Source organism: Westerdykella ornata (genome assembly GCF_010094085.1).
Source record: "Westerdykella ornata strain CBS 379.55 unplaced genomic scaffold EI97scaffold_9, whole genome shotgun sequence".
In the NCBI taxonomy this organism is placed as follows: Eukaryota; Fungi; Ascomycota; class Dothideomycetes; order Pleosporales; family Sporormiaceae; genus Westerdykella; species Westerdykella ornata.
Genome location: NW_022986859.1, coordinates 217,915 through 230,451, shown reverse-complemented (window position 1 = coordinate 230,451; position 12,537 = coordinate 217,915). Strand labels below are relative to the sequence as shown.

Genomic DNA, 12,537 nt, shown 5'->3' with positions numbered 1-12,537 from the left:
GGCTTAGTGCAAGTATCTCGTCCTCTTTCCCAGCTCAAATAGCTCAACGCAGTTCGTTCCTCAAGGTCTAGTCTAAAGCTCTAAATGCATTGATGGTATCGGAGGATACGAGCATACTGCTTCCATTATGATAGATGATTGCTTCAAGTTCTGCTGTCCCCTTCAATGACGGCTAGTCAACACACTCTCCTGCAAACAACCAGGTCGCCCTATTGAGCAGCTCTAATGTATTAAGCTTCTAGCGAGTGTCATCTTTGATGAAAACTGCAGCACCACCGCTCGGCTGTGCCCCGTATTAATTAGGCCTGTACCAACGCTAAATGCTATGGTATAAAGCAGATGAACCTATCACATAATGACTTCATTGGCGACATCCTGAAAATTGAATTAGCACCGCACAACACGAAAGAAGGGGGGACCTTTGGGAGCTCACCCTCTTCAACTCCTTATACGGCAAGCAGACGCAGTTCTGCACCCGAACCTCATCCCCAACAGCACACTCCTTTCCAAGGATAGTGATGCTCTGCACCTTGTGTCCGTTCTTGATGATGCTGGTGCTATGGCTGGTGATCGGAGTAGGTGTTCCCTCAACACGAGCCCACGCACCAATCTTGCTGCTCCACCCAACAATGGTATACAGCACACAGGCGTCGTGCTTGACCTCAGCGTCGTCCAGAACAATGGACTCCTTGATACGGACACCAGCACCAATGACTGCGCGAGGACCAATCGAGACATTGGGACCAAGTTTTGCTGTCGGGTCGACGTGCGCAGAAGGGTGAATGTAGACGGGCGGGATGATATTGGCAGATGGAGCAGCAAGCTCCTCAGCTCCGGACTGGAAAGCCTTCAACAGGTAAAGCGCATTGGCCGGAACCGCAGAACCCGCCGTCTTGATCTGGCGCCAGAAGTCCTTCGTCTCCAACACGAAAAACTGCCTGCTGTCTGCAATGTCGGCAAGAACGTCCTGCTCTAGGCGGATCACAGCGTTCTCCTTGTCCTCATCTTCATCGTCCCCCTGGAAGAAGGAAGACTGTAGATTCTCCGAGGATGGATAGTTGAGAATCCGCGGGCGCTCAGTGCGCCGCTTAATCGCACTGCGAATAGCCGGGAAGATGGTTTCTGTCGAGAAGAGGTAGACTCCGCAGTTGATGAGGTTTGAAATGTGAGACTCGGGCTTTTCCACGTAGTGCAGGACTCGTTTCGTGTGAGCATCAGACACAATGCAACCGAAGTTGGTGGCCGACTCGTTGGTAACCCTGGTACCCAGCATGACAGCTTCCGCGTCCTTGTCGTCATAAAGCTTGAGCATCTCGTTCAGGGGAAATGAGCAGCACACATCTGCGTTCAAAACAAAGAACCTGTCCGGCTTGCCCTTCAATATGACGTCTCGGAAGTGGTAGAGGCCACCGGCGGTGCCTAGTGCTTGATATTCTCGCAGGTATTTCACGCTCAGCTGGGGGAAGGTCGTAGAGATCGAGTGAATAAAAGGCTGGAAGACCGACTCATCATAGTAGCCGACTATGAAGACTTCTTTAATCTCTGGGACCTTTGCGATCGCTCGGAAGCAGTGTTCGATTATAGGGTGGCCGGCGACTGGGAAGAGTGGCTTGAACAGTCAGCAACAAGCCGACGTGTGGCATTTTCTGTTAACACACCTTTGGCAGTTCCATAGACAAGGGCCGGAATCGAGTTCCACGAGAAGGTCCGCCGACCTTGTTGAAGTTATTAGTCTCTCTTTCGCGCTGGCATTCGAGCTCCCTACCAGAATGACAGCTTTCGTGGAGTGGGAAACACCTCCCCTAGGCCTAACGGCGAGGGAGGGGAGTTGGAGACTCATTTTTGGATATCCCGGGGAGTCCAATATCTTGAGCCTGGAGAGGAGCGTTCAATGAGTCTGGAGTACCCTGAATGTACGAAATGACGAGTCGGTAGGTGGACTTCGGGGGTTGTTGGTGGGGGAGGGATGTGGAGTCGGGACAGCTGGGAGACACTGGAATTGTTGGGGTCCGTGTTGTCCGCTCTTTCTTGGCGTAAATAACTGCAAGGGTTGTGCTTTCCTCCAGGCTGGGGAAACTCAATCGTGGACATCCTACTAACAAACCCTATTATTACACAGTATATACATCGTCTCTTGAGAGAGGCCACTTGGGTAACTCATGTTGTATGTGATGATGGACCGACATGGCCAATGAGGCTCCGATTGCGACTCCAACATTTTCTATTTCTTCTCTAACAATTGGGACAGAGACTCTATGCCTCCCTCATGTTGATCGATGTCGTACTCTTTAGGGTATCGCTGCAAAATGTCCCTCAGCTCCTCGATATGCTGCTTCTGCTCTTCCGTAATCTCTTCGTAAACACCTTCAAAAGCGCTAGCGATAGGGGGCTTCTTCATCTTCTCCGCCTTGTCAAAAGCAGCAAGGACTTTCTTTCGTAAGCTGCTCCGAAGCTCCCTTTCCTTATCCTCGTCCCAGACGCCGCGGCCTTCCAACCACTTCCTTAGCCGAGTAATAGGGTTGTCTCGACGCTTCCAGTCTTCGACCTCAACTTTTTGACGATAGGCAAAGCTATCATCTGATGTGCTGTGGTGACCGACTCTGTATGCCATCATCTCGATGAGAACCGGCTTACCGCCGTTCTCAAGCGCTATCCTGCGAGCCTCTTTGACGGCACGACGCACGGCAAAGATGTCGTTCCCGTCCACTCGGAGGGTGTCTATTCCATATCCAGCGCCCCGAGCAGCGATACCGTCACCCCGGTACTGGTCACTGGTAGGGGTAGAGATGGCGTAGCCATTGTTGCGGCATATAAATATGGACGGTACCTGCCGCGTCGCCGCGATATTCAAAGCCGCGTGGAAGTCACCTTCGCTCGCAGCGCCCTCTCCAAAGAAGCATACCGCTACGCGGGGAGGCTTATCCGATTGCTGCTGATTCTGAAGTTTCAAGGCGTATGCTGCACCCGCTGCATGCGGGATCTGTGTAGCAAGTGGGGATGAGACGGTGTGTATGTTGAGCTCCTTGCTGCCGTAATGTACCGGCATGTTCCTGCCCTTCCCAAGATCCTCTTTATTCGCGAAAAGTTGGTTCATAAACTGGTCCAAGGTGAAGCCACGCTGTAAAAATACGCCTGTCTCGCGATATTGACAGAAAATTACGTCGGACGGGTCAAGAGCGCTTGCCGTGCCAACGGCTATGCCTTCTTCCCCAGCAGACATCTATCTGATGCGTTAGTATAAGTTGTAACGCAAAGGTTGCAATTCTCGCAGTAGTAAGGCGTGTGACAACGAGTTTGAAGTTACTGGAAATCGGGATTTACCATGTAGAAGCTCAGTCTACCCTGTCTCTGCGCCTCAAACATGAGCAGATCCATTATGCTCACTGGCCCAGAATTAGCCTTTGCATTAGACCCGTGTTTCCCTCGACTGCAACATACAGCACACCATATTCCGGTACAACGTCAATGCCTCCTCATCTTCCGTATCTACGCCCACCTCCTTATTTATAACCTGACCGTACTGGTCCATAACGCGGTACGTCGGAATCGCCTTATGCGTCGAGGGTCGAATAAACGCCATCTCATTCGTAAATTTGCTATTCAGCGCACCAGGGAACAATACCCTAAAGGTGCAAACAGGAAGGTCAGCACTGCGTACCTCCAGCGCCAATTACACAATGTAACCTGAACTAGAGCCTTCGTACCTCTCCGCACTCGCCGTAGAAGCAACGGCGCGGCATTGGCGCCATCCCACTGGGACTTTGGGTGTCTGGCGGGTATGAAGATAAGTCGTGGGATGGAGGAGCTTGCTGCAGTGTATCCTGCGTGTGCTGGCACGGAGAGACATGGTGTTGGGCATTACATGACGGTGAATACTGGGGAGGATGAAGGTATGTACTTCGTAGAGTTGATGCGCTCGGATAGAGGTGGCCAGCATCGGCCCGCGGTTCTTGAAAGGAACAAGGGTGCGATTGGATTCGGGGATTGGCGCTTGACAACTTCGCGCCAAGAAAGGTGAAGGAGAGCATCCACAACCATGAGTGCCATACAAGCGCCCAGGACTCTCGTGCGCAGTCAGCTTTGCAGAGATGTAAGAAGAAGGATAGGAAAGGTTCCCCAGCGGGCTTTCTCCTCATCACAATATCTGGCGCAGCACCAATCACCGACGCCGAAATCTCCTCAAGATGAACCAGGGACGACGCATTTTGGATTCCAGACGGTAGCAGAGGCATTGAAGGAGCAGAAGGGTATATACTCACTCTCCCATACCCGTAAAAGCTTACTACTAACAATACCCCAGTCGCCGGCGTCTTCTCCTCCGTCGCCTCCTCTTACGACACCATGAACGACTTCATGTCCCTCGGCATCCACCGCCTCTGGAAAGACCACTTCGTCCGCAACCTCAATCCCGGCCGCAACCCGCTCACCTCTCCCCCTTCGTCTCCTTCAGAACCCCAAGGCTGGAACATCCTCGACATCGCCGGCGGAACAGGAGACATCGCCTTCCGCATGCTCGACCACGCCTCCACCATCAACAACGACGCCCATACCACCGTCACCGTCGCGGATATAAACCCGGATATGCTCGCCGAGGGAAGGAAGCGCTCACTCGCGACTCCGTACGCGCGGTCACCTCGTCTGAAATTCATCGAAGCGAACGCGGAGAAGTTGGATATGATTCCGGATTCCAGCGTCGACCTGTATACTGTTGCGTTCGGCATCCGGAACTTCACGCACAAGGACGTCGCGCTTCGGGAAGCGTACCGCGTGCTCAAACCCGGCGGTGTTTTTGCCTGTCTGGAGTTCTCGAAAGTGAACAACCCACTCTTCGATGCGGTATACAAGCGCTGGAGCTTCAGTGCTATTCCGCTGATTGGGCAATTAGTCGCAGGGGATCGGGATAGCTACCAGTATCTTGTGGAGAGTATCGAGAGGTTCCCTAGTCAGGAAGAGTTTAGGGATATGATTAAGGAGGCTGGGTTTTTGGTGCCAGGGCAGGGGTGGGAGGACCTGAGTCTGGGGATCGCGGCGATTCATAAGGGAGTGAAACCTCTAAGATGAGCGGATTGGAGGGCGGTATGACCTCGAGTGTATAATATGTGTTGGAGGAGTATAGAATATTGTACATTTACATTGGTGATGTAGGTTGTAAGATCAGGTGCGAAAATATCCGATTGTACTTGAGTATCACCTTCTTATTCAATTCTATATTCAAGAAACTACGTCACATCCACCAACCATTCAGGATCAGCATCCTCATCCTCTGGGTCCTCCAGCGGCAATGAGCCTGCTTCTGAAGGCGAAGAGCCTGGCGGTTCAGCCGGTTCAGGGTTTGTTTGAGCTGTGCCAGAGGCTCCCGGAGACGATTTAGCGGCGCTGCCTTCTTCTGCATCTTTTAGTTGGACATGGCCTACATCTTGCGTAAGTCCTGTCACACTGCTTTGTGCCTCAGGCGCCCTGGAGTGATCTTCTACATTGTGCTGCCGGGGCTCGTTCCCAGGGATGAAGCCGCTCTCCACGTTTTCACCGGCACCTATCCCATGAGAGATTTCCATACCATGCTCGCCTTCCTGAGGACCTGTCATTCGACTAGATGGCTCCGGTGTATGGCTGGCCCGTTGAGCCTGTGCCTCGGGTATAAATCCGCCACCAACATTAGCAGATTCAGGTATGAACCCTCCACCTGAATCATTCTCCTCGTGGAGAAACCCGCCACCCTGATTGACCACATCGCGTATGAAACCGCCACCACTGGCAGGCTGTTCAGGGAGAAACCCTCCGGCTTCCTCATACTCGTCCGCAATGAAGCCCCCACCGTAACGGTCGTCTGGTAACCCAGAGCCCAAAGACCTTGTGGGTTTTGCCGGAGGCTCAATGGCGGCACCTTCTTCCATGAAGAAACCTCCTGCGAGCTGCTGTTCAATGATGTGCTTGTCCTCCTTCTCAATCTCTGCTTGCACATCAATCACTGGCCCGGTCTCGCCATCAATCTCGATGGCATTCACTCTCTGTGCAATCCGCAGACCTAGCAGGAATCGCCTCCACATACGAAGAGCCTCGGCACTCCGCTGTGAGTTCTCTTCTTCTTCTTGAGCGTATGTTATCCCTTCAATGACAGCTTGCACGGCCTCGGCGTACTCCTGCGCTACGACCACACCTTGAATTATCGCCGTACCATGTCTGCCCTTAAATGAGAAGCCGGTGACTGCATCGGCATAATCCACCCCAACGATGCGCGCAGCTTTCGAGGCCAGCTTGTGTCGAATGTGCACACCTCCTGGTGGCACCATGGACGGGACATATACGTCCAGATTACCAAAGACGTTGCGAGGAACACGGCCTCCAACCACCGGCGGAGGGACATAGACCTCAGTCTGGAACAGTGCGTATAGACCCACGCCAAGCTCATCCTCCTGCTCGTCGAACTCCATGTCCGGTGGCACTGACCGTCGAACTCCTTTCCTCGGTTTCGCATGTTTCAATGGTTGTTCGCCGTCTTTGACATCCCTTCCCAGTCGATACCATTTATCTGCGCTTCTTACAATGTGAACGTCTTTTCTCCGGTATATCGGTTCCAACTTGGGGTTCATTGCGGATCCCACATTGACCTTGCCCACCTGGTGCATTGGGTGTATGATTTCGTTGTGTCTCAGGTGCCGCTCGAGAACATAGATTGGATGCCCTTTGAAATCTTGTACGTTCTTCGGTATACCTTCTGCAGCTTCTTTGCGGGCGAGTTGTGCATCCTCAACTTGATCTCGATCAAGTGGTCTCTTCCGCTTGAACGCCTTCAGCGCACCCTTCCACCACCTCGCGCCACCTTCTGTAGCTTCAACTCTAAGTTTCCGAGTCTTAGCATTGAATGCTTTTGCATACCGTCGTGTCACATCCCTTGCTGTGCCGTCCTCCTCGAAGGCAATTGCGTATGTAAGCGTGTTTTGCGCATAACTTAGAGGTGGCTCCAGCTTTTCTGGTTTATCGACCGTGAACGTCGACAATGGGTCAATCGGAACCCACTTTTGCTGAGCGGCGTTGAAGGCTTCGACCCAGTAGACGGGATACGGCGCATGGTACTTCTTCGTCTGCTTCGGGGCAACACCTGTGCCGATGGCCTTACTCCGTTCACCGATAGCTCGTTCGAGTCGCGATAGCCGCTTCGGTCGTGAAGGCGTCCGTACCGTTGTCGAAGAGAGGGCATTGGATTGATTATAAGGATCCAAGGGGATTGTATGTTTCGCTGGTGACTGCTTATGAGGCGTTGACTGAGTGATCGATACGATGGGTAAGCATTGCAACGAACAGACCAGTCTTGCCTCTACGCCAATGGCACGTAAAAGTGCACAAAACAACTGCGCCCCAACATCCTGAGAACCGTGCAATATAGTGGCTGCCCTTCGGAAATCTTCCAAATCCGTAGGTGGGTCAAGGTCGTCAAAAGCGGAGAAGTCCGGTATGTCTGCGTCCCCATCTGTCCAGCGTGGCTTGTACATACCCAGTGCCGTTATTGTGAATCTCTTTGACCAAAATGAGCTCAAGTCTTTCATTCCATCTATGAAGCGCTTGGAAGCTTGAAATTGCGTGTACTCAGGGTTAGGGACAAGATTCGACAAGGTCTTTGCGGAGGGCAGTTGTCTGAGTGCGGCTTGAACCTTATGGTCGTTGCACCAGCTGTTCCGACGATATATGTGGTATAGCAAACAGAGGACGTGCAGCTTATGAATTTCCAATCGCTGTTTCTTCTCGGCGGAAGTTATACCTCGTCTCTTGAGTTTTTTCACGCTTCCTTGGCCCTGCGATTCCTTTTCACCAATCGTAATCGATAGATCGCCCACCTCCACATCCCCATCTTCTTCTGTACCCAGCTCTTCGTCATTTGTTTCCGCAAGCGCATCCTCCCACCCAAAGTCGCTATCCTCTGAAGCATCTGATGCCTCTATTGTCTGAGGGATGCGGTTTCCGGGCGTTTCGATGTTGGCAACGTCGTCGGCTTTCGAAGGAGTTGCGATCTCATGTATGCTTGAAGAAGGTCGACCACTCGGAATCAACTTCCGCGCACTGGATTCTGCCACCACTTCAACAGCTGTTGCGCGTGCGGACGACGCATTCTTTCGTTTCTTTAGCGGCCTGCCGTCTTCGTCCGGGTCTGTCCCCGACAGCATCTCACGGAAGACATCCGGAACGTCGTCGTCACTCTGCGCAGGTCTTGCTCGCCGGACCGAGGATCTAGGCGGAGTGGATAATGCGCTTCGCGTGTTACGGAGGTTTCGCCGCGTGTTGCTCATACTTGTATTGTGGGTCGCTTGTGAAGCAGCGCACGGCAGACCCGAGGTTGTGAAGCGTGGGGAGAACGGAGAGGTGGCATCGAAGCGCGAGCGGTGAGAAAATAGAGAGAGTGATTGCCTAGTTTCAGTCCTAAGGGTAAGAGGTTGTGCCCAGGTGGATTTCACCAAGTAAGAATGTAAGAACAGAAGATGTACGTCGATGACGCCACATTCACGAGGTCACGTGCTCATCAAGATTGGGAAGGTTGATTTTGGGTTGCCAAGAAGAAGCTTCGCATTGCTTGGCAGTGAATGCCCAAAAACTCCCACATGTGACCCTGCGAAGCACGAACAACTATCTATGTTGCACACGGCGCGGGGCCCGTATCCAACGGTCGGATATTTCCACGTTACAAGCGGGATGTAGTAGTACAACTCCCGGTCACCAGCCCGCCTGCACAATAGCGCCTCCTCTGTGACCGACACGCGCCAGAATTTGCCTTCTAATCACGAGAAGCTATCATGTCACTGGCAATATTCAAGACTACTATCAAATTCCTCAAAGCTTCCTCCACCAATATGGTTTTGTGTCACCTCCATGGTCGGGTTTCTTCTGTTTTCAGCCCGATGCAATGGTTATGATTGGAGGCATTCACAGCGGCCGCCAATCGAGCCTGCTGGTATCCCGGCTATTTGTATCGTCGTACCATATGAAGCCACGGCAATGAATTCATGAAGGTTTTGATTATTCACTCACTGTCGGATCCCCCGCTATCTTTGCGCAATGATCCGCCTGTTTCCCGTCACCGCTCAATGTACAGCACCACCCCCCGCTCCCAACTTTCTGATACTACGTATTCTTCCCGAAACCCCACTCTTTCTTTTATTTTTCTCTCATTCTATTCAACCTCTCTTTCCAGTTCCTTCTTGTCCTGGCTCTTTAATGTGCTAGGCGAAGATGACCGGTTCTGGACGCGACTGCTGCGAGTCCAAGGGCTGCTGTGGAGGTGACCAAAATGGAAAGGAGCCATCAACCACTACTGATAGACAAGTCGCCTTACCTCAGTCGAGGTACCCTTCGGACGACGAATGTCCCATCCCATCCCCATCTCAGAGTATCACTACCGCCTCCGATATTCCTGTTCCTGTGCCTTCAAAAGGGACGTTGAAATGTGTGCACAAGGGATACAGTTCGACTAATCCGGGATTGATTGAAGACACCCTGAAAAAGGGACCAAAGCCAAAACCGCACAAATCTTTCTCCCAGAAATTTCTTGGCTGCTGCCATCCTTCGACAACGTCAAGTTGTTGTGAGCCGGCAAGGCCGCCGAGGATCCACGCCATGGCACCCAAACCTGCCGGTTCCATTTGTGAAAGCGGAAGCCGTGCTAAAGCTAGCAGTGTTCAGGATTGCAGTACTTGCTGTTCAAGCTCCCATACTCGCAATGAAGAGTCGCTAACAGAACCAGTGACTCTGTACAGCTCAGTCGAAGACGGAGGCGAAGGAGGACCGGCCTGTTTCCACAGGATCATCCTTATAGTCAGCGGCCTGAAATGCGGGTGCTGCGAGTCCGGACTCGCGAAGGCTCTCTCGCATATTCCAGCAATCAGGAACCATACGGTGAACATCGTGTTGGCGAGAGTGGAGTTTGATCTGAATACCAGCGAGCTATCGATTCAAGACGTAATATCCCGATTGCACAAAGACACTGGATACACCTTCGAACAACTGGAGCAGCCGGATGGCCAAATCTTGGAACTTCAGGCCAGCGACCCTTGGGACATATACGGTGCAGCGAAGCCTTTCGGTGTCACATGGCTAGAATCAAGAGACAAGAAGACTTGGACCCCTGCTGCCCTATTGAACGGAAGAAGCAGTACAGCACCTGGAGAATTGGATAACACCGAACGAGGCCAGCAAGTGGGACCCATCAGTCAGGAAAAACGCAGTGGAGCAAGTCTTTTCATGCACACGATACGAGTGCATTATGACGCAAAACAAATCGGCGCTCGGGAAGTCTTCGAATACTACAAGGGCATCTGCCATAATGGAGATCTGCAACTGGCCTCGATAGGATCGCATCCAAGCTTATCAGTTGGATTCTATCAAACTAAACGTGCTAGCCTAATGTTCCTTGTTTCTCTGGCTTTTACGCTTCCTATTCTGGTCTTTGCATGGGCGCCAGTGGGACACGACAATCGAGGTTACGCTCACGCATCCCTCGCACTAGCAACCATTGTACAAGCAATAGCCACTAGAGAATTTGTACCTGGCGCATTACAGTCCCTGGTACACTCCGGCCTTTTCGAAATGGATTTTCTGATTGCGGTGAGCACGACAACAGCATACGTGTTCAGTGTCGTCTCGTATGTTTTCTTGATAAAGGAGCGCCCTCTTGAGACGGGATCCTTTTTCGAAACCTCTACGTTACTGGTTACTTTGATACTCCTCGGACGCGCCGTGAACGAATTCGCGCGATTCAGGGCCGCAAAGTCGGTGTCAATACGGTCATTGCAGACCAACGAGGCTTTGCTCGTTATCTCAGAAGGACCTCTTGGACCAGGCGTAGTTACGCGGAAGATCGATGCACGGCTACTTCAATATGGGGATTATTTCAAAGTCCCATCGCACACCAGAATAGTCACGGACGGCAGGGTAGTCTATGGAGGTTCTGAAGTCGACGAGTCAATGATCACCGGGGAGTCGTTGCCCGTAGCAAAAGGTCTGCGCCACCAAGTCCACGCCGGTACGATGAACGGAGCAGGCCAGCTTGTGGTTGAGCTGACGAAACTACCCCATGAAAACTCTATCAGCAGGATTGCCACTATGGTTGAAAATGCGGAGCTTTCGAAGCCCAAGGTTCAAGCTCTGGCGGACAAAATCGCTGGTCATTTCGTACCTGCGATTGGCATCATCGGCATCCTCGTATTCCTAATCTGGCTTTTTGTCGATCGATACCACAACAACCGTCGATGGGCGGATGCTGTAGTCAGAGCGTTGACCTATGCTATTGCTACCCTCATTGTCTCCTGTCCTTGCGCAATCGGACTGGCTGTTCCGATGGTTGTTCTCATAGCAGGCGGAACGTCCGCTCGGTTCGGCATTATATTCCGAGATCCACAAAAGCTCGAGGTTGCTAGAAATACAACAGATATCGTCTTCGACAAGACGGGTACGCTGACCAAGGGTCAGCTCGCAGTGGTGGATTACGATGGCACTGGTTCGAGAGATATCAAGAGCATGATCATGGGTCTATTGGAAGGCGATAAACACCCAGTCGCTGCTGCGGTCATCCATTGGATGGAAGAAGATCAAAAGAACAAAGGCGAAAATATCGTCCCAGCCAAGATGTTGGATATTCAAAGCGAACCGGGCAACGGCGTCAGGGGAAAGCCAGAGGGGAGACTGGTTGAAGTCCGTGCTGGCAATCCTCAATGGTTGGGTGTCTCCGTATTGGAATCGCAACATACCCTCCTCTGTGTCACTGTTGCGGGAGTATTGTGCGCGACTTTTCGGCTCGAGGACCGCCCTCGCGCAGGGACAGACGAAGTTGTACGTCTGCTACAAGCTCGCAATATTCGAGTTCACATGATCAGTGGAGACGGAGAAGGACCCGTCAACGCGATTGCACATACGCTCAACATACCCAAGGCTCATACTCGATGGCGATGCAAGCCAGAGGACAAGCAACGCTATGTCCACGAGTTGCAGAAAGACGGCCGGGTTGTTTGTTTCTGTGGAGACGGGACGAACGACTCTGCTGCCCTGAAGCAAGCGGACGTGGGAGTACACATGAATCAAGGCACTGATGTGGCCAAGAGTGCGTCGGATGTCGTCCTCATGACGACGCGTTTGCACGACGTGCTCATACTCCTCGACATATCCAAAGCGGCGTACAGACGGATCATTGCGAATTTCAGCTGGGCCGCGATATACAACGTTGTGGCCATTCTGATGGCTTCTGGTGCGTTCGTCAAGGTGAGAATTGCACCAGCGTATGCGGGATTGGGAGAATTGGTTAGCGTTTTGCCTGTGCTGCTTATTGCTTTTCAGATGAAATGGCGGGATTATGGGAGGAAGTACAGAGCTAAGGAGAGTCGATGACTGGATGATGCGTGGTGTTTCAGAGATAATATCTGGTGGGAGGGATTTCATTTTTGGGTTCGCATTACTTCTTTTGGACATTGGATTATCCGCATCGGAAGATCAGCGAATGGAGGATCGCTTTGAAATTAGTGTCAGGAAATTATGATTCCATCAATTAAGATGAATGGA

At 52.0% G+C, this 12,537-nt stretch overlaps 5 protein-coding genes across 5 annotated transcripts; 2 read left to right on the top strand and 3 right to left on the bottom strand.

The window, feature by feature from the left end:
- Positions 1-348: 348 nt before the first annotated feature.
- EI97DRAFT_458050 (nucleotide-diphospho-sugar transferase) lies at positions 349-1,840 on the bottom strand (the record flags this gene model as incomplete). Its single annotated transcript, XM_033800876.1, has 4 exons — positions 349-375; positions 434-1,609; positions 1,659-1,715; positions 1,766-1,840. 4 exons carry the CDS (start codon positions 1,838-1,840, stop codon positions 349-351), a joined length of 1,335 nt encoding a protein of 444 aa, XP_033654245.1.
- A 231-nt stretch (positions 1,841-2,071) lies between these two features.
- EI97DRAFT_493795 (uncharacterized protein) lies at positions 2,072-3,901 on the bottom strand. The gene is made up of 4 exons (XM_033802373.1): positions 3,705-3,901; positions 3,439-3,623; positions 3,322-3,383; positions 2,072-3,220 (listed from the first exon to the last, which is right to left on the bottom strand). The coding sequence occupies exons 1-4, from the start codon at positions 3,857-3,859 to the stop codon at positions 2,222-2,224; spliced, it is 1,401 nt and encodes a 466-aa protein (XP_033654244.1). The 5' UTR covers positions 3,860-3,901; the 3' UTR covers positions 2,072-2,221.
- A 109-nt stretch (positions 3,902-4,010) lies between these two features.
- On the top strand, positions 4,011-5,197 carry EI97DRAFT_397528 (uncharacterized protein). The gene is made up of 2 exons (XM_033796363.1): positions 4,011-4,247; positions 4,301-5,197. Exons 1-2 carry the CDS (start codon positions 4,037-4,039, stop codon positions 5,059-5,061), a joined length of 972 nt encoding a protein of 323 aa, XP_033654243.1. The 5' UTR covers positions 4,011-4,036; the 3' UTR covers positions 5,062-5,197.
- A 22-nt stretch (positions 5,198-5,219) lies between these two features.
- Positions 5,220-8,447, bottom strand: EI97DRAFT_417651 (Rad4-domain-containing protein; the record flags this gene model as incomplete). Its single annotated transcript, XM_033796930.1, has 2 exons — positions 5,591-8,447; positions 5,220-5,467 (listed from the first exon to the last, which is right to left on the bottom strand). The coding sequence occupies exons 1-2, from the start codon at positions 8,280-8,282 to the stop codon at positions 5,220-5,222; spliced, it is 2,940 nt and encodes a 979-aa protein (XP_033654242.1). The 5' UTR covers positions 8,283-8,447.
- Positions 8,448-9,603: 1,156 nt separating this feature from the next.
- On the top strand, positions 9,604-12,505 carry EI97DRAFT_466843 (heavy metal translocatin; the record flags this gene model as incomplete). The annotated part of the gene is made up of 2 exons (XM_033801556.1): positions 9,604-9,676; positions 9,731-12,505. 2 exons carry the CDS (start codon positions 9,604-9,606, stop codon positions 12,364-12,366), a joined length of 2,709 nt encoding a protein of 902 aa, XP_033654241.1. The 3' UTR covers positions 12,367-12,505.
- Positions 12,506-12,537: the final 32 nt, after the last annotated feature.